This window comes from Porites lutea, chromosome 4, assembly GCF_958299795.1.
Source record: "Porites lutea chromosome 4, jaPorLute2.1, whole genome shotgun sequence".
NCBI classification, from domain to species: domain Eukaryota; kingdom Metazoa; phylum Cnidaria; class Anthozoa; order Scleractinia; family Poritidae; genus Porites; species Porites lutea.
Genome location: NC_133204.1, coordinates 34,099,008 through 34,111,451, shown reverse-complemented (window position 1 = coordinate 34,111,451; position 12,444 = coordinate 34,099,008). Strand labels below are relative to the sequence as shown.

General features: G+C 37.4%; 1 protein-coding gene across 1 annotated transcript in view; it reads left to right on the top strand.

Annotated features, from left to right (window-relative positions):
- The first annotated feature begins 63 nt into the window (after positions 1 to 63).
- LOC140934568 (uncharacterized) overlaps positions 64 to 12,444 on the top strand; it is a 22,384-nt gene continuing 10,003 nt past the window's right edge. The window contains exons 1-3 of the mRNA XM_073384172.1: positions 64 to 92; positions 818 to 824; position 12,444. The exon at position 12,444 is cut by the window's right edge and continues 66 nt beyond it. Of these exons, the coding sequence (XP_073240273.1) occupies positions 64 to 92; positions 818 to 824; position 12,444 (37 nt within the window). The remainder of the gene's footprint in view (positions 93 to 817; positions 825 to 12,443) is intronic.

Below are 12,444 nucleotides of genomic sequence, written 5' to 3'. Positions count from 1 at the left end.
TTTGAACGGTGATTCCTTATGCAAGTAACGCGAGTTTTTATTGGCCGATCGATGAACGTAGCAATGACTAAAGCATTCAGGAATGGAGTCAGGTGTGTGCAGGAAGGAAAATTTCGATATTTTGGATTAAAAAGTCGTGGCATTTTTATCTTTCGCTTTCCCTCCTCCCCTCCTTTTTCTTTATTCTTGTTCAGTGTTTTTGGTCGTGGGAATTTACTAGGCCTCATTTCCGTGAGTAATGTTTTGGGGAACTCAAAACTTATGGGATTAGAAGGAAGGAAGTGCAGGTGGGTAGTGGAGGATTTTCATCACCATTTTCGGCCAACTTTATACAATTTTTGTCTTTTTATCCGACCTCCTTGAATTAATCGTTCTGGCATTTTATTTTATTTTAATTTTATTATTTTGCCACACAGAATTAATTACAAGTAAAGTAAAAAAGATAATAAATAGGCTAATTAACATTAAATTTAAAATTAGCATACGGCTTGGAAGGAGTGACTGTGGCGCGGAAATCTCCGAGAAGCCAAAGAGCTTATGAGGAATAGAGGTTTCCTCCCACCGGCAATTTAAATACTACGCGGCATTTAAAAATAAAGAAAAAAACGTGTATTTTAAGCATTTAAGTGTGTTTAGAGAAAAATATAGATACAAAGTGTTAAGGTATTTAGGTTGCATCCTGTCTGATCCTTAAAAATGGTTTGATTACACGCTTGTATATACTAAAAGTCGGGCGTTTTTGATGTTGTTCGGAAATAAATTCCATATTCTAGGACCTTGAAAGAGGATCGAAATTTTTTTAATATTTGTTCTACAGGTATGAGGTCGGTAAAAGTCAGAGTATCTAGTTGAATATGGATGAATCTGATTTCCAGTATTAAAGATTTGAGTAAAATTAATAGGTGAAGCATCATTATGATCATTATGATATAGGAACATGAAAGAACTAACTTGGACAGAGTAGATACTAAAAACATCAAGAATTTTCAAATTTGCGAAAAGAGGCTTACTTGAAGCCTTGGAATGGTTTGAAAGATTTCTGCTCCTACAAAAGTTAGTTTTGAGCGCTAAAATTGATGACGTCGCAAACGGTACAAGGGCGTGAATCCGCGCGGGCAGTTATGAGGCGAAGTGGTTGACGGGAAAGATCTAAGGTAGTTGTTTTGAGGCCTAAATATAACTTTGACAGGACTTCTAAATTGACTTCCAAATGTGAGCCAAAGAGAATGGATGATTGAAGAACTTGTCAATGCGTGGTAAAAGTTAGAAGATATCAGGGACCGGTTTAACTTAAGAATCAGTTTCAGTAAAGATGAACTAAAACTGTCAACTTAGTTAAAAAAGAAACAACATTGCACCAAATGCTAATAGTCTTTTAACTACCTTTTCCCGTACCATAAAGATGGTTTCTTGTGACCACAGAAACTCTGTTATTCTCTGACACCTTCAGGGTTGAAACAGCTATAATTCATAAATAAATAGGACCTTTCTGCTGTAGTATAATTTTACTGTGGACCCATTATAAGGTTTTCATTCCCCCTCTTTTTCATCTCACACGTTCATCAAAGGGAAACTAATTAATGTTAAAAAAAGGTTTTCTGAGATTGTACCGCTCTTTTCACCGTTGATGGGAGTGATTATTGGCTCGTGCGCGAGTTTGGTCTTCCATGAATTTTTGCAAATCTAAATAGAAGATGCAACTTTGCTTTTGGGAACGTATTTCATAGTTTTTTGTGCCTGTTATAGCGACTTTATCGGTATTGATTAACGGAATACCAAGGAAAATGGGGATCTCAGGCGGATTCCTGAATTGGAATTGATGGTTATTTATAAGAATACTGGATTGATCAAAACACATTGGGCGACAGATGTTTTCAGTGTCTTCTATAATGGTTCAGTCTTAACTAACGATTTGTGTGCGAAGAAATGTATGTAAATTAAACCCTGTATAACTAGAGATGTAAATCCTTGACGTGATGACACCATTTTCAAATGAAAGATACTTTAAAACTAAATGCAACCCGTTTCATCACGGGGATATAAGTTAAGCGAGAAGTAGTCGGAGACTATTTTTACTAAGTAAACGCCATAAAAAAACAATGAGATCTAAATGATAAAGTAATAATCATTTCAGCTCAATTAGCTGTGCCCTGAATAAAATTTCGAGTATTATACCATAGAACAAATTATCGACTTTGCACTAAATTTCTGAGAGCAGATCGAGGTAAAACAAAACATTAGTGTGAACAAATTCGTGAATGCACCTCATGGATTAAAGGTCAAGCTTTTTCAGGAACTGCTCGAACGACGAAAGCAAGGCTGTAGAAATATCTGGTTGAACTTGGGTGCAACAATACTTTCATTAGAGAGATTATAATAATAGCTAAAATTACTTGATTTTTGCTCTTTTTCTTTTATTTAGTTTTTAGTTTTGCTTATAGGTTTTTAGAGAAAATAATAGTAGTAATTTATATCCATTAGACAAGTGCTTTTCAGCTGCTCTTTTATATAGCTCTTTAAATGATCATGCTAACATAAAAACTGAAAGCTAAAAATTCTGAGATAAATACATTGTTCAAAAAAAATTAAAAATTTTACTACATGTATACAACAAATGAAAGTTACAAATCTAAACAGATCTAAAAGTACCAAGATAAAGATAAAATGTAAATACATTTACTAGAAATATTAGTTAAAAGTCGTAGGGTTCTTTAAAAAATTAAAAAGATATCAAAATGTTTCTTTTTTCTTTCTTGAAGTAGCTACTGATGGGGAATTGCGTATACGGAGAGGCAAGTTCAGCAGTGCTGAAAGCCCGGTCTCCATATAAGACATATAAGTCAAGTTTAGCCAGTGGCACAGTGGGCACATCTTCAATGTCTAATCGCGTTCGTCAGAACGCATCCTAATCTGGTGTTCCTGTGGCACAAAGGCAGAAATTTTCGAGCTATCACGGGCGACTGCCGATTAATCACCCTAGTCGTAACTTTTAACATTTTTTCCATTCGATCATCGACTTGGAGAAAGAGAACAATTATTTCTTGTTTTGTTTAATTGTTTAGTTTACAAGTCTAGTTCATTAATATCTCAAACTACTTTACAGCTTTTTACCCGAAAACAAAAAATTTTGGTAGTTCAGTATCATTGTAGGTTTAGATACGCTGGGAAAAAGTTTAAAATAAATCTTTGGAATTGTGAATTGTGTTCTTACTTTAGTCCAGTTTAACAGAAGATTTAGTTCGTGCCAACTTCGAGGGGATCCATCAATGGTCACCGAGATGAATATTTCGTCTGACGCATGTTACGGCATATTTTGGTTGATCTTTATTCCCAAGGGGACTGGCAGGGAAGAATAAAAGGACTGAAAAGGAACAACTAATTATGGCGGTTTCGAGAGACATGCAAAGAGATTAATGAATATTTCAGCAGAATAGTTGGTTACAACAGTGTACTAACCCACAATAATAGACATAGCTTTTTTACTAACAGCTTGTCTAATTTTTTTCGTAACATCATAAAGGAAAAAAGTACCATTCCAAGACGAAAAGGGGGAGGAGATTAAGGAAATGCTCAGACAATAAAAATAATTTCAAGGGTCGAAAACTTTTTTCGTAAGAAGCCATTGAAAGAAACCAAGTTTGTACAAGTCTCTTTCAAGTTGAAACGTCTTCTTTTCCCTCCATGCAGATGTAAATTTAGTGACTAGAAGCGAGGGTTCTTTCACTGAGACCAAACAAAGCTAAGGGTGCAACGAATACAATTTGGCTTTTGTCCACGATCTCATCAGATTTGCACACATCGTCAAACGTATCTTGAGTCGATCCTATTAACAATCTATCAGGCCCGAGAGCTCAACTTCACTGTTTTACTCGATATTTAGCGGCGCAGCTCCACTCAAGTTAAATAAAAATATAATGTGTGATCATTTCCGAGTTGGCCTGGGCCCCCTTTTCAAAGCGAGGCCGAATTAGGCCAAGTGCAAAGCCTTCGGTATGAAGGGAATTTTTTAAGTCTCGTTTAAATAAAATTCATCTTTTGATGTACAGTTTTTTACTTGCTCTTATTGAAAAAAGACGGTTTTGTACGTACGTCGGAACAGATGTGGCTGAGTTTCTTCGCCTTTCTGGCAGAAATTTTAAAATATCCGTTATGTACAAGATGCCAGGGATCCGCGATTTCACTTAACTGGTATTTAACAAGCTAACACATATAGCTTTGTTCTTCGTAAGCAAACAGGAAGACAAACACCAACAGACATGTGATCTATCTTTTGTACTAATCTGCTTTTTTTTTTGGAACAAACATCCCTCTTACGCCATGGTAAATTGATTTATTGTCATCTGCAGTATGGTCCCGAAACAGCGAAACTGAACGACTGTCAGACTATCGACGCAAAAACTCCTAATGCGACTCTTCGAGCCTGTAATTCAACTCCACGAAAATTTATCTTCATTTGACAACCTGGACGACTCTTAAAAGATCGAAGACTGAATGAATTATTAAATCTTTGGAAGAAAGTTAGACTTAAAAGATCAAATTTCGCGGAATAATTGCCAAAGTCTTAAAAGAGAAATTTGTTTATTCAAATCTGACTTGAGTGTTCGCCATGATCGATCGCCTGAACGCATCAGTATTTTGACAACGAATCTTACGATCCAGACTAATATGGCGATACTTGAACCATTTCAGTTAATAACTGTTCGGCAATTCTTGTTCGTGACATCAAGTCTCTTAGGTAGGTACCTGCTTTGTCGAGGACGTATCCTGATATAAACTAAATCGTTTCTTGCCCTAATAAAAAATTAACAAACCAATGTTTTTAGTAATTTTAATTAATGTCCCCTTGCTTATACTTGGAACTTCCTGATCGAAACCCTCAATAATGATCGCCTAATACTCTTCCAGTCTCAACAGAAATCAAAATTCATTTGTACCGAAAGAGACACGCTTTACTAACCTTTGGAAAGTATCGCTTTCCTACATGGTAAGGTTAAAATGTTTCCAAGAACGACGTTTAAATACCATGAGAATTACAAAATTAATAGGTTGATTATAATAACTCGGTGTCTAGTTAATGCCAGCCGGCTGCAACTGCTGGTGTTGTATTAGAAAAGAGCATGTTAAAAGGTTGGGAAAAGAAGACAAGATTGTTTTAAATTTTGCATCAGTATTATCCGGGCGAGTGAAAAATTTCAATCCGCCAATTTGCATACGATATTGTTTCCAGCGCAAACTCTTATCAATTATCGTTAACCAGAACAAACAAGCCATCCATCTTTACTTTTGTATCACACCGCCGTGTACACACAGACAAAGAGAGAGAGTTCTGTATCAGTCAAGTCGATATACGGGGGTGCAGAACTGGAAACGTAGCGCTCTCGTTAGTAAGTTGAAAGTTGGTCCTAGCAGACACATTCATTCGAGAGCAAAAATTAATGTTTTCAACCACTCGTTAAGTTCGTGTTCCGGTATCTCGTTTGCCATGGGAGTCATTACATAGTATAATGAGATACTAGCCTTTACGTCCATCTTCAAGTAACTGCAAGTTTAAGCAACGACGTTTTTGAGCGTCGTACGTCAACTGGAAGTGGACTTTTTGCTTTCTTGGGCCATATATGATTTTGACCAAATTTCCGGGCAAATCGTCGCTGTAATACTAAAGATACTTGACAATAGAAATTTGGTAGCGCGGAGGCATAATTCAAGAGAAAAGGCGTCGGTAAAAACTAGTTTCCGGTTAAAGTGCATCGCTTAAAAACGTCGTTGTTTATACTCGCTAATTTCGCTTTCGTTCAGTACTCGTTGATCTAAAAAGACTTACTTTGGGTGTTTCGACGCCAGTTAGGTTTGATGAACGCAGTTTTTTGTTTTGGCTGAGCTTGGCAGTCTTCAGAATTCTCTTGTATAAATAATTTTTGATTGCCTTTTGTTTGAGCTTGACTGAATTGATTGGATGAGAAAAAAAAAAATAGACAAACAAAATAGGATTGATATAAATTTTGGCGAAATTTTGTTCAAACTTTTTGGCTAGGACGGAATCTATGAATCATTCATTTTTCAAGGATTAACAACAGGAAACGTCATCTGTAAAGCCTGGTTTCCATATGATCGTTATGATCGGTGTGATCGCTGAGAAAAAAAGAAGTTCAGTGATCACAGCGATCGTAGCGATCATATGGAAACTAGGCTTAAGGGGGCTGCAAAATGCGGATATATGTAATTTCTCCGGCTCTCTAAAGCCTGGTTTCCATATGATCGCTACCATCGCTATGATTGCTGCGATCGCTGAGAAAAATAATAAAAAATAATAGTTCAGCGATCGAAGCAATGATAGCGATCATGTGGAAACCACTCTCCAGCGATCGCAGCGACAACGATCGCTGAGAAAAAGTTCTATCTCAGCGATCGTTGTCGCTGCGATCGCTAGAAAGTGGTTTCCATATGATCGCTACGATCGATAAACTTTGTTTTGCTCAGCGATCGCGGCGATCACAGCGATGGTAGTGATCATATGGAAACCAGGCTAAATAAAATCATACATTCATAGCAACCTGGTTTTAACGTCTAATGTTGAACAGTTTTTTTTCATACAAATCTTATGCGTAAATTGTTAATTAGGTCTAAATTGTTCTTTAGGAGTGAGTAAAAGACATTAGAATAATGACTGAACTCACTGAAAGGAATCCTAGCTTACAGGACTGAAATTCGCGAAAAAGTGATAAACTCACAAGACGTCAAGTGTAATCAGAACAACTCGTCAGTCATTGTTGTTATAGGCGTAAGTCACTGAACCTTAACACATTTTTTTTAATAAACTTTTTTTAGTTACAACCGTAGTCATTTAGTTGAATTTATATTTTTTGCACTATTTGCACTGTAGCAACTGAGTAAAGGCATGTGGGGTGATAAGTGGGGTGGGGGAAGGTGCACACAGGAAGCCCACTCTAGACGGTTGTCTTTTGGTCCTAAACGGTTTAGACTATAGACCATCAGTCATGCATCAATGCCAGGATCAGCTTTGTCTTATCTGTCATGAACGAAATCATTAAAACAATAGGCCTTCCATCTCGTATATTTTCTCGTTTTGTATTCATGAGAGAGATCTCAACTCCGGAACTCTAAGCTTACATTCATACACTACTCTATTTGTGAACTACGGCCAGTTCCACTAAGAAAGACTGAAAATGTTTCGCCTGTTCTTCTTGATGACTTTGGCCATTTTCTTGGCTGCTTCCTTCGGAACTTCGCAGAACAATTCTTCAAATCAGGTAACTTCACAGCGAACCAAGTTTTAAAGCTTTCAAGTCCCAGATAATTCCCGAGAATCTTTGTTAGCAAGAGAACTATTCAGATGCGGTTTTCTTAGCTTTCTAAACCCAGGAACACTGTTTTGATGCGCTTTCAGGTTCTTTTAGATTCATAATCCGTTCAATATCTTGGTTGCAAACTAGAAACTCAGTTACCAGAGATACAAATTTAATTTATCATCGATTTTACAGGATACAGCATTCAGGGCTTTAGATACAGCTCATGGGCTAGGCTATCTTTTTCATGGGATTATTAAAGGAAAGAAAACAAAATAGTTGCACTCTACGCACGAAAACCCAGGGGTTTGAAAAAAAGGGGGGGGGAGATTAAAGTGTACGATTGGTAAGGGGAAGATAGCTAGGTTTGGTTTGAATTATTATGTCGGAAAGTCTGAACAACCAGGGACTCGAGAAATTCGCGTGAACAACGCGCAAAAAAACACCCGCGTGACCCGCGTGTGTGAACGTAAGTGTGAACGCATTGCTCTCTCGTTACTAGTCTCCTCTCAATGAGAAACAAACGCCTGTTGAATATTAGCCAAGCAGGCAAAATTCTCGGAAATGGTATTTTAGAAGATATGTTTTATAGTGGGGCGGATATGTGCAGATTTGGGGCCGGATTGTTCACTTTTTGTTAAAAGCACCAAATTTTCAGGAATGACAGAACTAATTATGACTATTAATATGTGAAATGGTGCCATCGCAAATTTTTCCTGTCAAACTGGTTTTTGGAGTGAAAATTAAACTGGCCGCCATTTTGACCGGAAGTAAATATCTCCTAACCGAAAGTACACAAAATTAAGCATTTTTTAAGTCAAAATAACTATGAAATTGTTTATTATATAAACTAATCGTGGCTATTAATATGTGATGTGGTGCCATTGCAAATTTTTCCTGTTAAACCGGCTTTTGGAGTTATTACTAAAATGGCCGCCGTTTTGACCGGAAGTAAATATCACCTAACCGAAAGTACACGAAATTTAGCATGTTAAGGTCAAAATGACGACAAAATTGCTTGCTCTATGTTTTTCCGGAAATTTATGTCATATAAAAAAGTCAACCGTGTTACAAATTAGCGGTTTAAATGAAAGAACCGGAGGTAAAAGCGGGCCAAAATGGAAAATGCAACTCATTCAAAGCAATTCATTTCAGTAGTGAATTTAAAACAAACGTGAAACAATGATTCACATTTTTAAGCATAGGAAAGGCCAAACATACGAACAAATTAAACAAGCAAAAAACAAATTATTTCTTTTTACTTGTTTTGACCCTTTAAGTCCCAATGGTGACCAACATCAATCTTCTCCTGACTCACAATATCCCCTGGTACAAGGTCAAGAGATTAGGTTCTTAGAATTAATAAAATTATCACCTAAGAGAAAATGCTTTGATCTTTTATCAAATTCTGTCAACTTATCCTTTTAAGGAAATATATAGAGACCAGTTTGAAGAACTTGTAAGGGTTAAAAGAGTTGATCCACTATTAACTAGAATGCAGAATGCTTTGCGGTTTTCAAAGTAATTTGAGGTATAATAGCTCCACCATTTTGTGTTATTGAGGAGTATAAATAACACTCTGTGCATGTACATATTGGATTGAAATTGCTTTCACGATAACGTCTGCTCATTTCAAAGTTTACCATTTTCAAAAAGTTTCCGGGAAATCCGTTTGGAAGGTAAATGGGTCCCCTACTCAGCCTACTCTTTACAAACAGTGTCTGGGTTCTTTAACTTCCCACAGCATATTATATGAACAAGGACCTTGAGAAGGGGCCTACAGGTGTTTTTTATTCCAGTAAGACTAGAAAGTCTAACCGTTTGCAGATGACATTAAAAAGGCAGCTCTTCTCGTCAGTTATTTAAAGACCCTGATCGACAATTGGTCTGGCCGGGGTGTGAAACCGCGGCTTCCCGCTCAGTAGACCGGTGTTTCATCCACCTGGAGCTAACCGGGCGGCGGTTTAATTCAGCTGTATTTCACTATCAAGTGAATCTGCGCCTCTCTCGACAGAAGTGAGTGTTAAGTCTCTAATCTTCAATGTAACCACCCCCAGAATGCCATTTAATCATCATGGACTGAGCAGCACTGACTATCATGCTAAAGTCCACATGCAAGAAAATAAGGAAAAAGCGTTTTCCGAATGTGCATCACTTACGTTAATGCCCTGAGCATGTAAAACGTATTCTCTTGGATATAGTATGTGAAAAATATGTCGCGCCGAGAACAGCTTGAAGACTAAGATCTGGGGTAAACGTGTATCAGGAGCTATACTAAGAAACTGGAAAAAGCTAGTTCTTTTGTAAAGATCGAAACAAGCAGGTGCTTTTTAGATTCCTTGCACCTTGAGCAACGCATGTCGCCTAGGGCCAGACGTCCAGTCTTTTCCCTGCATCGTTTGAATTCAATTCGCTAGAAAGCATTTATTGTTATGCTATATCACAAAGCAGATTCCCTTCTTTTAACTCTCTATATGTTGTTTGTGTCCGAGACATTTTCGTTGAGTCCACTCTCCGTTCTAACTACCCATGAAGCTTCTCTACCATGAAGTCAAGTTAGCTTCCTTATCATATATCTTGGTACTAATGTACATCTACGCTACCTTGCAGCCTACGAGATTGCTAACGTGTTTACTAAAAAAGCTGCACTTTCACTTCCTCCGTTCCATGCATTCACAGGATGTGTCAAAGTTAATACTTCTGGTCACCTCCAGAAATAATCGGAGTTGTTTTCGCTTACACGTTCTTCTATACGATAGAAAAAGTAGTTCTTTACCGTCAACTGACGAAGCCAAAAGTAGTTTCTTTGACCCGGCCTGCATTATTTAAACATTTCAAGGGCACGGCGAACCATGCTGGCCACATATGGAGTCAGCAGGCACTGGTACTAAGCATCTCGGTTCCTAGTCTGCAAGATTGGGGCTGGATATCTCTGAGAGGAGAGTGGCGACTCTCCTGTTGAGGGTGGAACTAGTAAAGTACGCTCGTAAGAAGGGCTATGCCCAGAAGAGTGACAATCGTGAAAGGCGATCCCCAAATCTTTTTTCGATTACAAGCACTCGCCTGGATGAAGTATCAAGTCATTAGGTCACTGAGATATCATTTGTTCTTCTTCGATATTCTGTATCATAGCCAAAGTAGGCTCAAGTTTAGTAATGGACTATACGTGATGAAAAGAAAACTAGCAGGCACAACAGAATTTTAAGCTCATTCCTTAAAAGTTCCGACTTAGACTACGAGCAGTCTCTCTTTTTTCTGTAGTCCGTCGAGCAAAACGCGAGACACGCAAATGGCCATAAACCTGAAGAAAAAGAGAGACTGCTTGCAGTCTAGTTCCGACTCTGGTAGTTTTACTTCCGGTCTAGCTGGCGGCCACTTATATCATCTCTATTCTACTTTTTAGACAATTTGCGTTGAAATAATATCTCTTTGCATGAAAAAACAGCTGCCTTAGGCATTTGCTGACATTTTCTTATCCATGTTGCTAAAATTCAGACGTTTTAAAGAAAATGTTAATTTCACTTCCGGTTCAAAATGGCCGCCGTAATAAAAAGTCTTATTTTTCGCACTTAACGGACTCTTTGGAGATGGCACCATATCCTATCTTTTTTAGGGCTTTGAAAACTATCATCATGCCAAATTTCATGCTTTTAACAGAAAGTGAACAATTGAAGCACATATCTGCTCTACTATTACAAGTTTACCCAAATCTACCTTGTTCGACTCCTAAAATAATCCTTGAGAAGCAGAACGTCAATCAGATAAGTTTTTAAGAAGATTGATTGTTAGAATTGGCTGTTAATCTTTACAATAAACGTGAGGTCTAAGGTGAGCTCAGGTGAGTTTTTAGTCTTTGACGACTGTTTTGGGTTTTTGGTCCTTTTTGAACCATGAACTTTTTCAGTCATGGACCCATTCAGCTTTTCATTTAAGCTCTTACGATAAAAAAAATGCAAAATCAGCAGCAAATTTTGACCAATACTGACAGAGTTACATGTACGCTGAGACTAACAAGCAATTAACACGTGGGGAATTTTGCTATTTACCTGGTACTCTTTGCCCTTTTCCTGAAAAGGTAGCCAGCCAAAACTCCGCTCAAAGGAAAGGCAATAAAGTGGGCAACAAAACAGGCTGTAAAAAAGGACAAGAAAAGGAAAAAAAAGAATGCGAGGAAAAAACATTGAAAACAGATCCCCCCCCCCAAAAAAAGACAAACTTTGTCTCAAAATGCTCGAAAGACATAAATCTTATTAATTTCATCCAACTGGCAAAAAAATTGCTTTGAGTGTTAAAAATCTCTTTTTTAGCCATTCCCATGTTAACCAGCCAAAAACTGATTCAAAAAGGAGGATCTGGTCAAAAATGCTGTTTTTTTTGTTACCAAAATGGTCGAATTTAAGAGTTAAAAAACTGGTATTAAGGCTTAAAAACCTACTGTCATTTGCTTGTAAGATTAGTACTCGTGGCTAAGAATGTTAAGTGAGTTTAAAATTATGGTTTGGCCTCAAAGGGATATATATTATATTCCTTTTTCTGTCGTTAAAACTGATCCATTTGACCTTAAAAAACATGGGAGTACCCAACCCCCTCCCTTAGAGAAGAAAAGTTTTTTGAGACTAGTAAGAGATAAAGGACTATTTACCCATTAATCTGCAATGTCGTGACCACAAAAACAAAAGAATACTTTGTTTCAGTGACATGCTTTAAAGTAAACCTTTGGAGTAAAATGTCTCACTTCAAAACTATTTCATGGCTAAATTTCCCCTCGCAACAAACAACAGTAAAAGGTGTAGTGGGAGAGAAAATCCTACATTTTCCTTAAGCTGCAGAGCGTTTGGTCTACAGCTGTGTAAGTGTAAAATTATAAATGTCCTGTTATAACTCAGACCCTAACCTTGATCATAACGCCAGGGGGGAATACTCCGGATTTCAAGAGACAGGGATGATCAAAGGATATTCAGCCTCACCCTTTTAATTCCCTGTTTTTTTTTAACCACTTTCATTTCCTTCTTTTTATCTTTTCAAATTCAGTTTCCAGTGCAACTCAGTTTATGCTATAGTCAAGAGTGTTTTCATTTATCTAGAGTTTGCAGTCTTTCTTTAAGTCATGAAAGTATGTTAAATTTCCCAATCTAACAGG